The 23029-nt window shown below is 28.4% G+C and overlaps 1 protein-coding gene across 2 annotated transcripts in view; it reads left to right on the forward strand.

The window, feature by feature from the left end:
* LOC136977776 (LIM domain-binding protein 2-like) overlaps positions 1 to 23029 on the forward strand; it is a 79859-nt gene that overhangs the window by 11797 nt on the left and 45033 nt on the right. For both annotated transcript variants that reach the window (XM_067273326.1, XM_067273327.1), the window contains exon 2: positions 3716 to 3920. In XM_067273326.1, coding sequence (XP_067129427.1) covers positions 3829 to 3920 — 92 coding nt within the window. In that variant the 5' untranslated portion in view covers positions 3716 to 3828. The remainder of the gene's footprint in view (positions 1 to 3715; positions 3921 to 23029) is intronic.

Below are 23029 nucleotides of genomic sequence, written 5' to 3' on the forward strand. Positions count from 1 at the left end.
TCTCTTAAAAATCGCTACGAACTTTCCGAACAACCCAATAGTTAATATTAATACTGTGTTTGAGTTAAAATAAATGTTGACTGCGTAAAAAGAATGTATAAAAACAATATAAATTGAAGATTTTAATTAAAACTTAACTTTGTTATCATCTAGTGATTAGAAACATGAACTTTACTTTCCTGGCTCTGTTATAGCTTATTGTATATATACAGAGGGAAAGTATGACGATCGGTCAAAAAATGATCCCCAAAGATATTTAACTTTTTGGACTCAGACCTTGAAATGTCGAGAAGTGCAAAAAATTCGGGAGTTATTTTTTCTGTATGTATGGATGTTAGTGTTTGTGTATGTAGGCTTATATAGTATGATTTATTCACCCACTTTGAAGATTAATAACGCCTGTGCTTTTTGCCGAAAATGTCTGAAATTTTTCAGTGAGGTTTGTGTATTAGGAGGATTGATACTATTAAATTTTGGTGGTTAAAGGTCGATGAGGTGGGAGATAAAAGGGTCGTGTGTCATATCTCAAGTAGGATTGGACTTAAAAGTTTTTTAATAAAATATCGTAACAGATGGCACCACACGTAGTTTTAAATGTTGCTGGGAAAGGTAAGCAACTGATTACTGGATTTTTTAATTATGAGATACTGATATTAATATATGAGTCAGTAGATATTTGTAAGATTTTAACAAAAATTTGCATGAAAACATTTAAAAAATGATAGGAAAGCAGTTATACTTCATTATTTAATAGGTTAAAATGCATTTTTAGTCATATTATTTTTTCATTTTTTTATCACTAGATGATGACTCAATTTTAATATAGATTTTGTAATTTTTTCAACAGGTTTCATTTAAATCAGTTGAAAAATTGCAAAAGTAGTTAATTTCTAAATTCGAGTAATATGTTATGCTGATTTTACCATTATTTTTTCAATAAATTTTTCAGTTGATCTTTGTTTCAGAGTTGTTTTGTTTTTTTTAATCATTTCTTTGGGTATTGCCATGATCTTTGGGTATTGTTATGAATATTACATAAGTTTCTCTTCTATTCCTTTCAGAAAACTGATTTTGAAATCACCTCATCTTGTATTGTTTTTATATACTCATATTATTTCAGTTTTTAATTTTTATTCTCTGTCATGAAATCTTCATTATCATTATCTCTGTCATATTCATTATCAAATTTGCATATTTTTTTAGTGCATAATATTAAAAAGAGAAACATTTTATTAAAGATTAAATATTGTGAATGTCCCAAAAGTAAGGTACAATTTTTTTAACAACTTTATAACAATTCACATTAAAAAATTAAATTAGCCATTTGAAAGTACATAGTCTAAGCTATACTTCTACATAGTTGCCATTCTTTTCTAAATATTTTTCATAGTAGGATATTAGGGAAAAAATTCCTTTCTGAAAAATTCTGCACTTAATGATTTAAACAAGTCCATGACTGCATTTTTAACTTCATCATCATCTGAGAAGTGTAAACCACCAATATGTGTCTTGAGAAGTCCAAAAAGACTAAAAATCAGAAGGTGCTAATTTTATACCATGCACAGAATGGTATGCTTGCTGCATGATGGTGCAACTTCCTATACTGCATGTCAGAATTCAGATTGGCTGTAAAAGTATGGATGAGAAGTAGTGGAACATCCTATGGATAGTTCAGACTTGGCATCCTCTGATTTTTAATTTTTTGGACTTTTCAAGAAACATTTTGATGGCTTACACTTTTCAGATAATGATAAAGTTAAAAATGCAGTCGATTTATTCCTTTCTGAGGGCAAAGGGCAAGGGTAAAAATTCCTTTCTGAAAAATTCTCCACTTTATTAAGTGCAGAATTTTTCAGAAAGGAATTTTTGTCCTTGTCTCCCACTGGGAAAAGTGCTTAGAGAAGAATGGCAACTATGAAGGAAAACAACATTCAAATGGCTAATTTAATTTTTTATTGTAATTTATTATAGTTGTTATAAAAGATTGTATCTTACTTATGGGATATGCTTCATACTTGATAGTTATTTGAAAATTTTTAATATTTTTATAAAAATTAATTTTTTATGAATAGAATATTCATTATAAATATGCTTTACACATAAATGAGTATTTTTATTTTTAAATACAATTTTAGTTCAGTATTTTTTAACAGTCATTTGATTTACTATAATATTATAGTATTAAATATAAATACAATAAAAAGCCTTTTAGATAAATTTATAATAATAGAATTCATCATTTTATTTTATATTTGAAAATATGCTGCTCTATTTTCAAAATAGTAAAATTTTTAATGAAATAAATCTCATTAGTTAGAATAAGTAATTAAAATTAATTTATTTGTGATTCTGTTGTATATTTTTATGTATAATAAAACATATAAATGAACTAATATTTGTTTTAATTTTAAACAGATATTTTACCCATCAAAGAATCAAGAAATCTTCAGAATTACTAAATTATAAAGTTTATTATACAGTGGAACCTCATTTAATGAGCACTTTGCATAAAGAGTGTTTCGCATAATGAGCAAATCAACTTTTTAAAAGAATGACTCACTTAACAAGCGACATTTTGCATAAACGAGTGACAAGGAAAGGGGAAGTCCCAGATTGTGCACATGCTCTATCATGCTATTATCTGTGATTTTTTTTGTTTTCTGAAAATTGAATTCGCATTCCAGGTGCTAGAAGAAAAGATGATGATGATTTGTGCTCCTTAACAATGTATATTGTATGCTTTTCTTTGAATAAACATTATGCGTAAAATTTAATCGCATATAAGATGATCTCGCATATAGGACGAGGTGTGATTTTAAAGATCAAAATAAAGAAACTTAGATTTATTAATACAATTTTAATTTTATTTTGTTTCATCACAAATAAATTATCATCAAATGCATGTATTAAGGCAAACAAGCATGTTTTCTTGATGCTATCACCTTTTATCTACTCGGACTCGTCCGCCGAAGCTTTGTTACAATTCTCCTCTTTTTCATTCTTACTCCACAAAGCATTGTCCTCTGATTTGTTGAGTGAATTTAAAATGCAGTATTTCCTGAATGACTGCTATCAGCTTTTGAAGATTGCTTTTCCACGCACCTGATACCCATTTAGCAAAACCAAAAGATTATAATGCACATGACAGAAAAAAGTTTATTTTTAATGATTCAGAATGTACAAATATTCATTAAAAATACCAATTTAACAAATATGAAATAACTACATTTATAATCATTGCTAAGTGACCAGCTATTTTCGGATCATCTCTTTAAAAAGCGACATTCACCTTGACCTTGATAGCACTCTGCTATAATAGCAGCATGAACAATGCATGATTCACAAAAATTATTGCAAAAACGCAAAGGATCTTTCACTCTCACATATAGGACAACCTAGGTTTTTGAAGCAGTGAAAAATGAATAAAAACCTCATCTTATACACACACAAATTTGGTATTTGAGTATTTTTTCAGCATGGAATGCATTATCATATTTTACATTAATTTCTATGGGAAAAATTGTTTTGCATTACAAGTAAGGTTCTGGAATGAATTATGCTCGTTAAGCGAGGTTCCACTGTAGTTTTATTTATTATCAGTCTGATTGATCAATAAAAGAATTGATTAAATAAATTTTCAGTGAATTAATAATTTATAACTTTATTGAATTGAATAGTAAAGATATTTATTAATTAATAATTTTGATTATTTTAGTAATCTAGCAGTTAAGGCAGTGATATCACAATACCAAACTGGACGACACCCGCTGGAGAAACCAACCTGTTCCGTCCATTCAGTCATCCACACTGAGACCAAATCGTTCCTCTATGCCTGCTTCTGTTCCACATTTGACAGCTGGACCAGGAATAATGCCTCATGTGCATTCTAATCCACCTGATGGAAGATTATTAGATCATGGGTCAGTATTATTAAATATATATTTAATTCAATTTTTTAACAAAATTAAGTTTTTATATAATATACAAATATATTGTTACATAATGATGAATGCAAAAATAGGCTTGTAATTTTATTCATTTTGTATATTACTTCATTACAACATCAATTAAAATAGTGTTTAAAAGTGATCTAAATTTTTGTTTTTAATAATATATTCTATCTCTTTTAGCATTTTATTATTTAATTCATCCTCCTACCATTAATATCCAGACAAACATCAATCTAAAAATAATTTTTATTACTGAAAAATTAGTATTCTTTAGTTTGTTTTTCAAACTACTGATTAATTCAAATGTCTTTTTAACAGTCTTTTCTTTCATGTACAGTACTTGACAGTTCAGTTTATCTAAAAAATTCTCAATTGAATTGACATCTGAATTCTAGGTTGATCTAACTTTTAGATATTTATATTCTTCAAACTAATCCATCAGAATTCAAATACAGGTAACCCCCATATAACACAGGAGTTAGGTTCCAAAAACTTGTTGTGTTATGTGAATCGGTGTTATACGAAACAAAGAATTAGTATGAAAAGGGGGGTTAGGTTCCAAAAATTAAAAAACATGCTATTATATTTTCATAATTAAGATAAATATCTTTATTAAAATTTTTTTAAGAAGTGATACATATTAATATAAATTAAACAACACCAAAAGTAGAAGTGTTGAGATCTGGTAACACTGAACCAAGTTTCGAGAAGGACCGTGTGTATTGACAGAAGGCAGGAAATTTACATACTGTACTTAAGTACTAATAGTTCACGAAAATTATGCAGGAAAATCTGATAGTACATACGTGCTCGAATGAAAAATGTCAAATGAGGTATCTTTTGCACTTAAAAGCTTTATTACGTTTATTGAACTGTTGTATAGGGATTTCCCTAATTTAAAATTAGATAAAGTTCACTTTTAATAGTTTTTATTACATTTCATGTTGTACGAGGGTTTTACTGAATTTTCGAACCATGTTAGAGTGAATCAGTGCTATAGAAGTGCAGTGTTATATGAGGGTTACCTGTAGCTACTGACTTTAATCAAAATGATTAGTGGCTTTTGAATGGTTGCGCATCTTCTCCGAAATTTATTTTATTCTATGATAAAAACAACTAGTATACAAAATGAAGTACAAAAATTGGATTATAAGTTTTTCAGCATTTTTTACTATTCTATTTTTATTTATGAATCACATAACTAAATATTGACTTTATGATCTGTAGAGTCATTGAAATATAGTATATATTGACTGATTACTGATGTAACAATCTACTATTACTTCATATTGGAAATTGAGAATATAAGACTGTTCTGTTGTCATAATTCTCTTGACAATTATCTTTTGCAACTTGCATTCTCAATCACATCATCATTTTTGTTCACATTCATAGTTGTTTAATATGTGATTTATTGATGAAGAGATATCTGGATATTATGGTGAGATTGTATATGATACATTAAAGATAAAGAAACATGTAGAAAATGTTACACAAATTATGGATTGTGAGATATACAGCACTAAGAACACCGTCTTTTCAGTGTGTTCCATGCTTAATGATGAAAAGAAATGCTTTTGCAAGTACTTTTAACCTTTTCAAAACATTCAAAACTTGCAAAAACATTTCTTTTCATCATTAAACACAGATAATGCTGAAAAGACAGTGCTCTCAGTGCTATCTCTCATGAACATTTCAGCATGGTGAAAAAGTTCTTTGTTTTATGAATCGTGACATCCAAAAGAGGTTTTAGAAAAATTTCAAAATGAATAATATGATATAGAAACAGCAAAAGTTACTATTGGATAATTAGAATTAAAAATACTAAAATATATAATTGGAATCATAATCAAATTTCCGTTTAAAAAGATGAGGATCACTAATAAAACAAAAGTTTGTAAGAACACTGTTTTAGCATAAATGAATTATTTTCTTAAATGTATGACATTTAATGTGATTTAACTATTTTATATTAAGAAGGTAGGTATTTCTCACCTCAATTTATTAGTTTGAAGTGTGGGATTGATTTTAACAATCTTTTATTAAATTACTCATTATCTGACAAGCAATGCAACATGCTGTACTGCACTGTGCAGCATATTGTGTTGCAAGCACTCATGTCACTGCTTTTTTATCACAAATTATCTCTTTGACTTTTAAAAAGTTGTTCAAGACCTAATCACATGTTTTAAAAGTTAAACTGTAAGAAAAGTATTGGCTAAAGTTATGCTGTCAAAAATTCAAATTTTAAAATGTTTATAACTTTACAACTACAAAAAAACTTTTCTTACATTAAAAGAAACACAATTAATTTTAAGAGAGCTAGAAAACTTAATACTTGTATTGAAAAACAAACTCACCTAATTAAATTAAAAACTAAGTTTTTTAATTTAATAATAATGAAAAAGCAAACACAAATTGTTCTTATTATCTTTACAAAGGATGCCTTTTAGTATTGTTTTCATGTTTTCGGTAATGCCTAAGAAGAATCTCCAGATGAAATCATTCCATTAGAGCATGTAAGATAGGCAATGCATATGCTGGTAAAAGTATTTTTTATTGAGTTTTCTTAGCTGAAATGTGAATTTACCTCAATTTCTGCCCTGATACATATGAATTTTGTATTTCAAGCCTGATACAAAGCTAAAAATTTTTAGATTTTCTTGTCTCTTGTGAACAAGAATAGGATTAGGCACTCCCTTTAAAGTTTGTACATACATCTTTTGAAATGCTATCCATCAGGGAAATAGAGTGAGAAATAGGCAGAGCTCATTCCTGCCTTAGCCAGTAGGTAGAGGAAGCATACATCACAGGCTATGTTACCACAGGTGAAACAGTCAATATCTGAAAAACTGAGAAACAGACAACAAAGAAACCACCTTTGTTAATTTCAGCCACTAGGACCCTAGTGTACAACTTTTATATCGAGTACTTGATAGAAAAGACACATAGTACAAAACCAAAACAGCTCTCTTAGTCACCCTTGACTAAAATAGAGCAGCTTAGGCAACTACTAAAAATTCTAACTTCCTATCAAGTTACCTGAAAGGCTTTACTAACACCCAGCACAAAAAGATGCCATATTAGGCAAAGACATATAATAGAAACACTAGTATCCTAACTTTTTATCCAAATGGCACCCATAGCAAGAAAGAAACAATTTTAAACAAGCATCTACCAAAAATACTGTAATATAATAGTCACACTTCAACAACAACCATGCCATATTAGGCAAAGACATATAATAGAAACACTAGTATCCTAACTTTTTATCCAAATGGCACCCATAGCAAGAAAGAAACAATTTTAAACAAGCATCTACCAAAAATACTGTAATATAGTACATAATAGTCACCCTTCAACAACCAGTACAAAAAAATGCTGTTTTAGACAGAGGATATACAAGAAGGCCAGAAACTCAGCACAATACCGAAAAGGCACCCTCTGACACTCACTCAAATAGATTCTGGTTTCAGTGGACTAGGAATGCTAAGTTCCTATTTCATTATGCAAATTACAAATATAAAAATACATAGTGCATTGATAGCCATCCACTGTAATTAGAGACTGTTTTCAATGGTGCACATACCAGTTTTTCCATCACATTACCAAAATGGCATCCTATCCACCCACTACAAATTTTGATAAGTTTTTGGAGAGCCGCATACTAGGAACACTGGGTACTATTACCCGAAAGGAATTATTTGACACCCTGGGAAAAAGAAGTTGATTTAAGTGGGTCACATACTTGTAACATTAGATTCCTAGTACAGCACCCAAAAGGCACTAAAAGCCAGCCAACTTCAAAAAGGCCCATTTCAGCTGGCCCACAACCCTAGTAACCTTATGATCTTATGTTACCCAGAAATCCTTCCATGCAAAGATTTAAAAAACTTTGGTTTGAACTCTGAAAAATAACACCCTCTAAAAATAACCTTTTTTAGAGCCCTCATAAAAACCAAAAGAATATAACAGTAACAAATCAACACAAGATATCTAGGAATGAACTTCAAATTTTCATTACACAACAGATGAAACAGCTTGTTCAGTATGACGAAGTGTCACTCTAGCACACAGTAGTGTATTGCAACAAGATAACATTTGTGTCACACTTCAGCAATGTTGGGTAATCTAATAAGAGATTAAAATATTCATCTTTACATTCAATTACACTTTCTCTACAGAAGGGCAGTTTCAAAATACCATTTTTATAAATGATTTGAATGACTCCTGAAAAAATTTTTCTTTGTGTTTAGTGGACTTCAAGAAGCATTGTTCATCATGAGTACTTAAACATTGGTCAAACCCTTATAGCAAATTTATATAATGAGAGGCTACAAAGAATACATGACAAATTAAGGCTAAAACTGCCATCTTTGGCAAATATTGAGGTGTTTTTGTTTTTACAAGATAATGCTCACCCACACATTGCAGAAATTACAAGAAACAAAATACAGTGATACCTCGGTTTTCGTTGATAATCTGTCCAAAAACAATCAGCAAAATTTGAAACTGATGAAAACTGAGGCAATTATTTCCATATGAATCAACGTAAATTCAATTAATTCATTCTAGACACTCCAAAATACATACCAAAAACACATTTGATAGAGACTTAGTAAAGCATTAAATACTAAAAGCAATAAGAAATTAACATAAAAGACTAATCAGCATAAAGATAAAGGCATTAAGATTAAATATAAGATAATTAGCATTAAGATGAAAGCAATGGAATTGTTTGTCTAGACACGAGGGGTAATGTCTTGTCTTGTAGAAGCTAGTTGGACATGAGCTTCTAGCCTATATCGCCTCATGGTAAAGTGTGATGTAATTGTCATGTAATAGTAGTTGTATGTGTTTATGATGGTCGTTTCCAGGAAATCCGTTTAAGGGTAACTGGCTCTATTCAGACATTACATATGTGGAGAAAACCCGGAAAACTTTATGTGGTCAGCCCACTCTAGCGAAGCATGAACCCACTACCAAACTCCCAGTGTTCAGGGAATGGAACTGTTGGCCAATGGTGGGCCATTGTGGGGTAATGTTCACACAACGAGAAATAACGCCACACTGCGCCAGAAAACACATCGGTTGCCCTTTGTTTTCGCAAAATTAGCAGCGAGGTCACTTGAGCATGCCGACAAATGCAAGGCAATCGACAAAAACCAAGACAAACTATGCATGGATGTTTGTCCTACAGTTATGTTAAGACTTATTTATGTATCACTTTGATTAAACGAAGATACTTTAACCACTGTGATGTGTGTGGATTATCTGTGCATCATCAAAATATTAGAATTACTATAAAATGACAAAATACCATAAGCAATATTCAGCTTTTCTTTTTTCCCTCAACTGTCAATTCTAAGGGATGGAAGTGAGGTGAGTCATTAGTCCTGGAATATTATTTTGCAGTAGGCAAAGTTGGGAGAGTGTGAGACCTCGACTCATCATTGTGATGTTTATGGAAATACAGTAGTGCATACACCTTTGTCAAAAAGCTAAAAAACAATCTAAAACATTTACAGAAGTTGATCTCAATTTACAAACAAAACTTAAAGAAATTTATTGATAGAATACTTGTGAAAAAATCACACTTACATACTATAAACAACAGATATGAAAAAATATCTTACTTTTATGTTTATTGACTAAATATACATTTCAGCTTATGAAACTTGAGACTCACATTTGTATCACTTTATAACAGAGTTGAGCTATATATATATATTGTAGTTCATTTAAACCCTCTGAATAGTTTATTAGTTTAGAGAGTTATTTTGGATTATCTAAGTTTTTTGGTTTTTTATGCACTTTGATGTGCATGAAAAACCAAAAAACACTGATTAGCAGAGATAATTGGGAGTTTGGGGTATTATGACAAGGAATTTTATACAAATTATCTTATACAGGGTGATTCAAAAATCACAGAAATTTTAAAAAATGAATACCTCACAAACTATTTATAGTAATATGATGCAGTTTTCATAGAAATGCTTAGAAAGAAGGGGATTATTTTAGGTACCAAAATTGTTACATTCTTGCCATAGATGGCACTTGATAAGATTACATAATTTGTGAAATTGTTACTAGAGCTTACACTAAGAACATTTTTATTTTTTCATTCTTACTTTAACAAGAATAAAAAAATTTAGTTTTATTCTTGTTAAAGATAAAACTAAACTTAATATGGTGCTGAAAAAATTCAGTTTTTTACAGCACCATTTATGGCAAGAAATGTAACAATTTTGGTGCTAAAATTTTTATTACACCTTTATGAAATATCTTTAGTTTGTATAAAATTGCCATCTAATTATATACAAACCAAAATCATTGTGTTGTAGATTTTCACTTAATTTCTGAAATCAAAAATATAATTTTTTTATATTTAATTGCTTTTAAAGATTTTGAACTGCAAAGCATAATTCTTTCTTTTAATTATTAACACTTTCAAAACTATTGCTACTGTAACAAATAAAACATAATGTTGGAATAAATTCTTCATTTTTTTGCTTTACAAATTCATAAGAAGTAGTAATTCTAAATCTACATATTAATAATTCTGTTATTTTTGCTTTTTCTATTATAAAATATTCTTTGTTAATGATGAAAATTATTGAATGGTAATTATAAAGAATGTTAACATTGGTTTTGATACTAAATCACTTGTTTGTACAGAATTCTAGCTACATCTATTAGAATTGTAGATCTTGATATGATTAAAAATGAAACATTGGAATAATAATCAATGACAATATTACTTAGTGAGAGTAATGTTACAGATATTTAAATGAAATTTTCAAAATAATTGAGGAAAAATAAAGAAAATTTATTGCAGCTAGTTACAGTGGTGCACTCAGGTTTTAATCTTGGGGGAGTCGAGTTAAATAGATAAATTTTTTAATGCAAATTCAATAAAATTTCCAGCTTATGCAACTGCTAATTCATAAGTAGTACAGAAATATATATATGACATGACACAATATAACTCAAAAAAGATATATTAATTAGTAAAAGATTTTTGGAAAACTTTTTATTGTTTTTTTCTTTTTTCTTTGGAGGGTGCCAGGGCCCCTTGGCCGTCCCTCTGGGTGCATCACTGACTAGTTAAAGTATTTAAAAAATTTTCAAAGTGTAGCAGACAACATGGGAATGATTATTGCATTTCTAGATAATGACTATTGGATTTCTGTAAATCTTTCTTTGAAAAACTTTTTATTCTAATTCCTCAATATTGATTTGAAAAATCATAAATTTTTTCCATAATAAATATTTAGAAATGCAATAAAATGAAAATGCTTACATAGTATTAGAATTAAAGAGGAAAAGAAAACTGAATAAAATTGTTATCTTCATGGAGGAAAATCATAATATTTTTAATTAAACAAAATTAAAAGGTTTAAAAATTAAATACTGAAGTATAAAAATTTCATATACAAATGTAATGATTTTTGATATTATATATATATATATAATATTACAATATATATATATTGTAATATTAAAACAACTTTTATTTGTGAGGATTATTTATTTATGGACCTAAATTATTATTTTAAATGATTAATTCTGCAACTAAGATATAATAATAGACTAATAGATTCTGAGAGAATTTGTAGTAATTGGAGTATTCAAGTTTCATACAACTTGGAAATATATTCTTTCATTGTGTGAGAATTGAAGCATGTAGGAAAAAATATTTGACAAGATTTAAGTCCTGGAATGATATAATTAATTTATCATGTTTTCCAAAAATTGATTATTATTATGTATTTTATTTTGTATTATCTTATACCAAGGTTAAGGTGACCAGACATCCCTCTTTTTAACAGTTTGTCCCGTGTCCCACAGTGTCTTAAAAAAGTCCAGAGTTTTGTAAAAATTAAGTTTTTGTCAATTATGTGTCATAAACTTATGTCTTATGTTTAAGATTCATAAAGATCATTTTGTATCACACATATCAGTACCAAAGTGTGCGTGAGCATCAGAAATAAAGAATGCTACGCTGACAAAACTCTTTGTGTTCATGGCAAAGACCGACAGAAAATGATTTGGGGTGTGCAGCTGCTGCATCAGAACAGCGTGTGTTCACAGGCTGTTCAAACGAGCAAACATTTTGTTTGTTGCATGTTACATGGTGCAGAGCTCTCATCTGTTGCGGTCTTAGAAATCTAGTGACTAGTGAGAATAAACACATCAGTTTGCACCCAGCTCAACTGCTAGCATCTTTCCATTGCTAGTGGTTGGGCTGGGTTCATTTTGGTTTCGACTGTATTATATAATAAAAAATTATAATAATAAAGTGACACTAAAGTCAAATTCAGAGGAAAAGTAATACAAAGTTAGTATTATTATTATTTAGAAAGAAATACAGAAGGATTAAAATAATTGTTAAACTATAGTTAACCATCTGTAATAGTATAAGTCAGTTAAAGAACAAGTGCAATAAATCATGCAGATTTCATGAATTATGTCAAAAAGTTCTATAGTAACTGCTTAGATTATTTAGAAGAGTGGATGGTACATTACAATGATATTGAACATTTTCATTTTCATTATATTAAAACAAGAATTTGGGAATATGTGCAAAAATCATTCGATCACATTAGTCAACATTTTCCAGATAGTAATATTTCCAAAAATGATCTTTTTAATGAAGTGTTATTATTTAAAAAAATATATTGATAAGGAAAAGGTTAAATCTTGGGCATCATCAAAAATCTCAACAGAGAACAAATGGTTAGTTTGTTTCAAAATGATGAAATATTTCTATGTTCCATACAGTAATGCATTAAAAATTGTGGAATACGTGCTGAGGAACCTTACCAGGAACTAATGCTGCAACTGAACGTGTTTTTTCTACCGTAAATAAAGTGTGGACATCTGATAAATCACAATTAAGTGTTGAGACTTTGAAAGCCATATTATGTGTGAAATATAATTTAACAAATTCTTATGAAAAATTTCATGACATTTTAAACCACAGCAATCTAATAAAAAAAATTCACTCAATTGAGAAATATGTGAAAGAATAAAGTTTTTAAAGATTTATAATAGTATATATATTTATTACATTTGTAAATTTTACATATTTTAACAAATGTAAAATTTACAAACATATTAAAAAAATATATAATATAATACAGTTTTTCTTTGATAATAAAATTTTGTTGCTCTAGAACAATTTTTTTCAACAAGACAACCACTTTCCCCGTCAATTTTGTCCCACTTCATATGTTAAAATCTGGTCTCCTTAACCAAGATATTATATTAATTTGTTAAATAATACTGACTTCACTTTACGTTAAACTTTAATCCCTTTGTAACGAATTAATTCATACAACAAAGAGTTGAATTGAATTCTATATATACTGTATATGTGTATTTGATTATTTTTTGAACTTAGATTGTAATATTTCATTGCAATATAAATTTAAAAATTCATTTTATTAATATCTAATAATAAGAATAATAATTTTAATTATTTTAATGATTTCTAAAAATCTAAAACTATTCAAATATGAGAAAATTTAATAATAAAATACCATATTTCTTTGATTCTAAGATGCATCATGAGTTTGAAATTGAGTTTTAAGATTTTCTTTTATGGAAGGAAAAATTTTAAAATAAGTTTTAACATTTTCCCCTCCAAAAAAACTCTCCAATTTCATTAAGTTTTGTTCAATAATAAGTTAGAAAAACCATTCAAATGCACAAGGAGTACAAAATGTTTGGCAGCTTTTCTGTACAATAACTTTGTTTAATGCTGCATCATAATGTCATCTTAGAATATGCATTTTAAACATTAAAAAAGGAGTTTAAATGAATTGTTTGTTGCCAGCAAAGTTTATTTGAACTGAAGTGGAACATTGAACAGTATGGCTAAAAATATCTATTATTTATTATTGATGCATAACAACTCACTTTATGTACTTGTGATTTTTTACTAATTGTCATTTTGAACTTCAAATATGAGATTTCATTTCAAAACAATGATACCAGTAAAGTTATTTGAACTGTTACATCTTGCAAAATTGAAAATGCATCTCTGTTTTGGATAAGTAAAAATGGATAAACAAGTGCATCTTAAGAATCAAAGAAATATTGTATAAATTGTGTTTTATTATTACCAATTGTCAAAGATGAAAAAGAAAAAAACAATTTAGTTTGCATGATCAAAAGCATCAGCTATTCAAATTGGCATTCAGTTGTTGCATTTTTTGTTTTTTTGATAATTGGTAAATTTTGTATTAACATACATAACATAACATAAAAGTTTATAAGATTAAATGTAAGTGATACTAACAATACATTTTTATTAAAATACAGTGTACAGTGGGTGATCAGTTAACAAACAAATCAGATAACGAACACTTTCACAAAAGATTTTTTATGTTCGGATAATGAACATAAAAATCTCTAGTGAGAACTAGAGATTTTTATGTTCTTTATCCGAAAAGATTTTTATGTTTAATAGATGTTATATTGTTTGTTCTGTGTTATTGTCCTTGTGGCAATAACACAGAACAAACACAAGAAGAAGCAATGTAAAATAATGAATACCAATTGGTCTTCCCTTGTCTTCGGGCAACAATTCGAAACTTTCAGAGCACGGGAGACGTTGACATTGACGCTCAACCTGGTATATACTGATCGGATAGTATTCCTCCAAACTTTGAAACTCTCCCTTGTAATTTCAACCTTTTATTTTTCTGATAGAAACAATTCTTTTATAGTATTCGCAAAACTGTCAAGCAGTCACTCGTTAAGTATTGCACGGGTTTTCGAAAGATGGGAGTATAATAGCAAAGGTAGAAAGTGGGCAGAAGATGTCTGATGTTTGATGTTGCTGGGCTGTATGGCTTGAACAGGTTTACAGTAAGCCACAGTTCAATCTTATCTAAGAAAGATATAGTATAATCAAGATGATTCAAGCAGCTAAAGGAGTTACAAAAATTACATCTGAGAAATTAAGAACATTGAAGAGCTTATAGTGGAACATGAAACTGATCTGATGAAGAAGAATGCCAAGAACTCTTGAATGAAGAGCACAAAGAAACTTGGCGAGATATGCTTTCTTCTGAAAAAGAGGATTAATGCTGATATCTGCTATTAAACATCTTTTAAAGAAGTGGGAAGTGAACAGAACAATGTCTTAGAACCAGGTTGAGGTTAATAGGCTCAGGGATCTCTGCAATTACAATGCTATTAATTCTGAAAAATCCTGAAGAAGAGAGAAAAGCAATTGACACTGGACAGATTCTTTAACCCCCAGAAATGGAAAAACATGACTAATAAAAATGCAAGACTGTGTATATATGTATTTTTATTATTACATATAAATAAACATAGTAAGAAAGTGTATATATTTTTTATTTTTTGGGGTCTTCAGAATGAATTAATCAAACTCCCATAAAAACCTATGGTAAATCAATAATCAGTTAATGAACAATTCGGATAGTGAACAAAGTCTTGAAATGAATTATGTTCATTAACCGATCACCCACTGTATTTATAAATGGTGTAGAAGCAAATACTGTATTCCCAAAGTATTTTCTTGTATTGTATTGATTTGTAGGAGAAATTTGTAAGGACATTTAATATTGTCAACTAAAATTAGAGTTATTGATATTTATAGAGAAAAATTTTCTAACTTTAAAAAATTTGAATATATTATTAATTGATATTAATAGCAAAGTTGTTGCAAATAACAAAAAGAGAATCAATAATAAAAGAATGAAACTGGTAACTGTTATAGGAACTGAGATAATCAAGTGTAAAAAATGCATCTTATGATAATGATTGGTTGTGTAATGAGGTTGACTGTTCGTAGTCAAGTATTTGTTATTGATAATGTACGTACAAGTAGTTGGCTTCACAACATGCTTAATCATTAAAACAAAGAGCATTTTTAACTTGATCATCTTGGTATCCTATAACAGACACCATTTTCATTCTTTCATTGTTTATGCTCTTTATACAACAAATTTGTTATTGACTTTAATAGATGTTATATTGGGACTTTTTAAATTTTTTATCAAGTGTCTTAAAAGTTTTCTGAGTAGTACCTTTCAATAACTTTTCTGAGATCCATTGGTATAAACTGCAAACACACTATAAATTATTTTAAAAAATTCAGATATTTAAGAATTATAATTCATTTGTGTACTTTTCTGAATTATCCCATACTAATATGTACCAATTATAAAAATAATAATTTGAGTAAAATCTAAACAATTTAGAATAAGTGAAATGTTAAATACTATCATTATAAATGCTTGACTATTGGATAAATATCAATAAAAAATAATATCAAAGAAAAATATATTATTCATCAACTGCATAGTCAATCTTTAAATTTGTACCTTCCTTGTGGCAATAAATATATGTCCACTCCATTCATGGTTGTTATAAATGGCAAGAAAACTGGACTCATTTGCATTTGTAATGAAACTACTCTACTTGAGCTATGGTTTACAAAAAAATTGGCTCATTCACAGTAACAGGCATCTTCATAAATGTCTGAAAGCATTGTTCCTCTGAAAAATTGAAGACAATAAATTTGTGTGCACCCAGCATTTGCCTACAATTACCACTTCATGCATCATCCCATTACAGCATATACGTCAGTAACTTGCCTAGGATAGAAGTGATGTAGGCTTGGCAAAGATCTTGTGCAATGTCGGTTCTTACTTCCTGAAGAACTGTCTTCAGCTAAGCACTTCTTCCTTGAAGACAAACCAAAAGTCCTCAGTTTTGGTTTGGATTGGGTGAATAAGAATAAGACGGACTCAATTTTGGCAAAGCCAAGCATTAGTGGAGTGTGCAGTATGCACCTTAGTGAGATATTGATGGAAGATTGCATCTCCCTGTGGCCAAAGACAGGCTATGAAAGGCAGTAAATGCTTTTGCAAGATTGCCTGGTAGCATTGCACATTGACAGTCCCATCATACCAAATCCCCAATACCAGAATATCCAAATATCTCTCACTTAAACCATGCTTGGAAACTTAACTTACTGCTTTACACAATTTTGGGTGTTCTTCATTTGGCTGATGGATGATTCTTCATCTGGTAATTCCATATAAGACTGGAAAGGGCAATTTGTCAGATCAAATTATTCTCCACCATTAAGCTTCCATTTAAGGTAGGTATCATCAGTTCTGCAGCTTCCACAAACATACAAGATCAACAAGCCAACACAAAATTCAATCTTCCCTGACAGTAGTTTTTTGTTATCTGCCATTACTGCACCAAGGCACAATAGAACTGGTTTTTTCATAGTGTTTGGGAAGGTTCTGTCAGTAGATGCATTCAAACACAACTTCCGAGCAATCTGCCTTAAAACTGTTTTATTTTGTTGTTCCTGGAGGATCTTATAGTGTACTTGCAGTCCTAGCCGCTGTCTTGCTATTTTTTGCATTTTGAACAACACAGAGACTACACAAGATTTTATAAATCCTTTTGTTTGCATACTGCTGACTGAGCAATGCACAAAACAGCAAAAAGTTTGTATGTCCAGCCAAGCAACATCTGCCAAATGCTGGGTGTGCATCAGCACCCAGCATTTGGCAAATTGGCATAGTATTGCCTCTGATTTTTCAGAAGAATAATGCTTTCAGGCATATATGGAGATACTTTTCACAATGATTGAGCCAATTTTTTTGTAAATCATAATTCAAATCAAGTACTTTATTTATTAAATGAGTTTTATTTTAAATGCAAATGACTTCAGTTTTCTTGTCATTTATAACAACCATAACAATCCTTTATCCTTTATGCATGTATATTCATTGCCATGGGGAAGGTATGAGTTTATTTGATGACAGTTTTACATTGCATTTTCATGTTAATTATTTAATAAAATCTTTCCTAACTTTAATGATGTAACCTAAAAATCAATAAATAGTCAATATTAGTAGTTTAAAAATATTATATTTAACTTATCAAAGTCAAAAATTAAATTTGGAATTATTATCTATTAATAACATATATTAAATTCCGACATCAAATAATGATAAGATTTTATTAGACTTTTCACGAATTTAAAGGCTGTTAGGTTTTGCTATTTATTTATATATCAAACAAATATCCATTTTTGTGTTTAAATACTGTTTTATTGAAAATAATTTTTATAAGAAATTTTATTGATAATTGTTTATTCTTTGACATAAAAGTATTTTTATTCCTTAGAATTAAATAACTGTTTACCATAATTTAGCAATTTTTTTAGTTAAAAAAATGTTATAACATATTTTCTAAAATTAAAATTTTTACTAATTTAAAATGTTTTAAAAAATTATTTTAAAAAATTTTAAAACAATAAATACTTTTTTGATACTAAGTTAAACATATATTACTGTATATTTCTAATCTTATGTAAACTGTATATTTTATATTATGTTGTTATTATAAAGTGAATTGCTACTTATAATTGTTTGATGACAATATTTACAATCATAAATACATATTTGGGAAAAGTCATATTAATGCTGTGAGGGTGTGGCATGTAAGAAATAAAAAATTTTAGAAAAAGGCTGGATATTTCAAAAATATTATTTTTATAAACTTAAATTACATCTGGATTTTTTATATCAGCACAAATAAGAGTAATAGTTTGAAATATGCAGCAGACTTACACAAAGACATGTTTAATGATTACAAAATTTTTATATCTAATTCTTAGTTATAACTTCTGTTTAAAAAATTTTAAATAAATTATTATAAAGAATAAGATATATATTTCAGAATATATTATTTGTAAAAACAATCCTTTATTAAACACAATTCTTTTGTAAAAATAAATGTGTATGAATATTTTTAATAGAGTTTGGCTTTTAATCTAGATGTCCTTGAAATGTATTATTAATATTTACTTTTTTTATTATTTTGTGTTTTACATAAATGAAGATCAATATTTTATTCATTTATTTTAATAAAAAGTAATAAGTTTCTTAACAATTGAAAATAAAACTTTTTTTTAAGTAAAGCAAAAATAATCAACTAAATAACCATAGTGATAAAAATATGTTAACACTTATTACGCAACTGTTATAATATTGTACTATGTATTTCTTCATATATCACATTTATTGAATTAAACTTCATTTAATAATAATTAAATTATTGTTTAGATATATAATTGTTTAAAGTATATAGTTACTAAAGTCCCTGTTATAATAGACAAAGAATTTTTTAATGTTTAACAAGTACTATAAATTAAATATGAGCCATTTATTTTGAAAGTAGGCAAGTCCATTTTTCCTTGTTTCAATATATTTAACGGTTTGCATTTTAATAGATTCAAAAAAGTGGTAATACTAATAGACAACTTTTATGTATTTTGTGATATTAGATAATGTAAACTTATTATCTAGTAGTGTTTATCAGTTGGCTGAATAATTGAAGATTTTGTGATAAAAAATTGGACTTACCTCATTTTCAAAATTAATGAATTATTGTAAATGTTAATTAAACAGCTAACATTTCAATTTAATTAGCCATGTTGTTTAATAATAACAACAACATATCATGATATTTTATTTAAATAGTTATTCATTTGATGAAAAATAAAAGTAAAACATTAAAATTATTTATTTTTATTTACATTATATAATTATAACTATATAATAATAATAACCAATTCTCAAAGCAATAAATATATACTTATATTTATGTTTATATTTTCAGTTTTATTTGGGGTTTAGCTTTTTAAAGTATCCAGTATATAGGAAAAAGTATATATGGTAATAAATCCATTGTGTCCTTATATTTTTCTAATGTAATTGGTCTGGTTTTTATACAAAGAAGATAATTTTATATTTCTGAAATTGATAAAATTGATCATCTTTGTTGTTATGATAAATCAAAACTTTTAAATGACTTTTGCAATCCTACATGTATACTATTTAAATAAAATGGGAAATACCCAGATATTACACAATTTTTAGGTTTTCAGTTTTTCCAGTATTGTTAGTATTGTTAAATTTTACTAGAACTAAATTATACAGTAAAATATTTGGCTATTGTACCAATAATTTCAGTCCAAGATGGACTTACATTGCTTTCAAAAAAATATGTTTGCAACACTATTAATCATCAGAACTTCCGTTAATAAAATATTAAGGATTTTGAATTATTCTGACTATAGGTTGTTCACACATAAAAAGATAGTATTAAATTTTTTCTGTTATCATAATAATCATTTTTTTTTCAAAATTGGATTTGCCCCATTTTCAAAATAAACAGCTCATATATTATTTGATGTATAGTATTGTTAAACATTAGATAAATAGATCATTCATACTTAAAGGATGAAGATATACAATTACACAAAAAGCTGTTTCACATAAACAAGAGTTATTGAAGATCCAAGTTAGGGTCTGTCCTCATACACATTTTCCTTTCCTAGTAAAAAAAATTCACTTTTTCAATCAGTAAACACTTTAATGAAAAACAGTAACACTTTTGGGATACACTCACTGAAATTATTGGGAATATATAGTATATCTTTGTGGATGGCAGAACAAATTGGCTTTTTAAATATATAGGGGCCATCAAGTAGTTACTGAGATATAGGATTGAGGAGCTTGATGTGAAAAAAGATTCTTCTGCTGCCCTAGTTTTTTTCATTGATGCTTTAATAATATGTAATTCAGAGATAATCTTCATTGCATATAAAATCTTTTTTAACTGAGCTCCAGATTGGATTGAGTTCTAAAGTTTACATTACATTTGTTTTTCTACAAATGAGTTGTTATCTGCACTAACAAATATTACTTTAATATAAACAAACTTTAAATTACTGGAAATTAGAATTAATATGATAATTTGCACATGCTTTATAAATTCACAATAGTTATCAGTCAATTTGGATTTATGGCTAGAAACTTCTTTTTAGTTATGCACAATGTATAAAATATTTTGTATAAGTTATTTGTTTGTATGCATACTTTCTTATTATATATGTGATAGACTGTAACATTCAATTTAAGCAATTAAAATTTTTTGGTGGCTTTTATATATATATAATATATATTATAGTAACATATATATATATAACTTTATTGACTGCCATAAAATTTATCTTAATAATAATCTTTTCTATCTCAATCTAATGTATACTGGTGTTATAAAGTGTTGCATGCTAACTACAAAATGCATATTTTTGTTTGTTAATTCAAGTAATGGTTATGAAATGTTGAAACAATGTTGAAACAAGAATTGCATTGTCCATAGACACCCACAACTGCCTTAAACAAGTAAAACGGTAAAGCCATTTTTGGGATGAGACTATGTCTCGGAGAGCACAAGCAACACATACGCAAATCTCGCACTCGTGCCTGTTTGTAGAAACAGTCTCAGCATTTCATATTTTCTTTTGACCTGGTTCTCGGTCCCCCAACTATCTACAAGTCTGGTTTATTTTATGTGTGCATGATATGGGCACCAAATACTCTGTCAAATTGCAACTCCTGACATGTACTCCTTCATACGTCTAAGTTGTGCAGCTGTTGACAGCAGCGCAATTTTAGAGAAGAGGCATAGTCTCGTCAATAATTGGGCTATATTTATAGCAGTTGTGTGTGTCTATTTGCTATGCATTGGGTTTCGTTGGTGTTTATTTGCATTGTCCATATTATATTGTATTACATTATCTGCTGATATAAATGAAAGATGCACAGTAAAATGCTCATTTCAGTATCCGATACTACTATGTGCTTTTTAAGCTTGTAAGTATGGAGTTAATAATTAACTGTACAGTATGCCCAAGATATGAGTTCACATCTAGAAAGAAATGCATCAAAATTTTACTCAAGGAAGATCTGAAAATGACCCAAATTGCTTAGAGATTTAATAACTTAGATATATAGAGAAGATGTCACACCAACAATTTTACTGGTTCAAGAGAAAAATTCACATAAAGAGGCATTAAAGAACATTTTTAAGAAATGTTTTAATATCCTGCAAGCACTTTTGATGTTTATAAATTTGTTGAAAGTGCTTGTAGGATATTAAAACGTTCCTTAAAATGTTGTTTAACGCCTCTTTATGTGAATTTTTCTCTTGAATTAGAGATTGAACTGTTTTTGTTCCACTGTTTGTTTTTATCAACATCGCAAAGCTTAAGATGTTTGAAAAAATAGATAATTTACTGTGTAGTGGGAAGCCATGCATATCCTTACCAAAGAATGACAAAATTCTCTGCTGTTTGAACCAAAAACTTTGATTTCCTATATCTTAGGAATTGACAATATAGTGAAAAGCATCAATAGGAGTGGTTACAAGTAGCATAATTTTAATTTACTAAAACTAAAAATAACACTTTGTTTTACTCATCCAAATGTAATTTTACTACTAAAACAACATTTGTTGCAATTCGGATATGGAAGATATTCAGACAGACTAATTTCAATGTGATTATTCATGGTACAGTCTAATGGTCTTGTTATTGAATACATGGCTTTCCTTTTACAGTTGAAAAAAAATTGGAAAAGAAAAAACCATGAGATTCAAATATAAACATCAACTGAAACTCGATGCATAGCAAATAGACACCCACAATTGCCGTAAATAATCAGGCTATATTTTGGAAATAATAATTAAAATTACAAATAAATTTGGCACTAGAGGGAGGCATTAGGCACACGGCAATTGTGAATGTCTATTTACCATGAGATTCAAGGACAAGAGCATTAAACTGTGACATTTGTGCATCTTTCATTTTGTTTTATTTTATTTTATATAAAGTTCATATGAAGTTTATATACAAATAAATATTAATTTGATAAAAAGCATATTCATATAATGTAAAATGTATAATGAAAACACAAACACTACAAATTTTAGGACTCAAACTTCTTTATTGGATAAAATATTTTTCAGGACATCTCTGTGTTATCATCAGATTTAAATATTCAAAAAACAGATGTCCAGATTTCTCTTATTTGAATTTCTTTGTCTGATGATGGTATGGAGAGGTCCTGAAAAATTTTTTATCTAGTGAAGATGCTTTGAGTCCTAAAATTTATAGCATTTGTTTTCTCCTGAAGTCACATGGAGTTGTTATACTTGGAAAT

The sequence above is a fragment of the Centruroides vittatus genome, unplaced genomic scaffold, assembly GCF_030686945.1.
Source record: "Centruroides vittatus isolate TY-2023 unplaced genomic scaffold, ASM3068694v2 contig_474, whole genome shotgun sequence".
NCBI classification, from domain to species: domain Eukaryota; kingdom Metazoa; phylum Arthropoda; class Arachnida; order Scorpiones; family Buthidae; genus Centruroides; species Centruroides vittatus.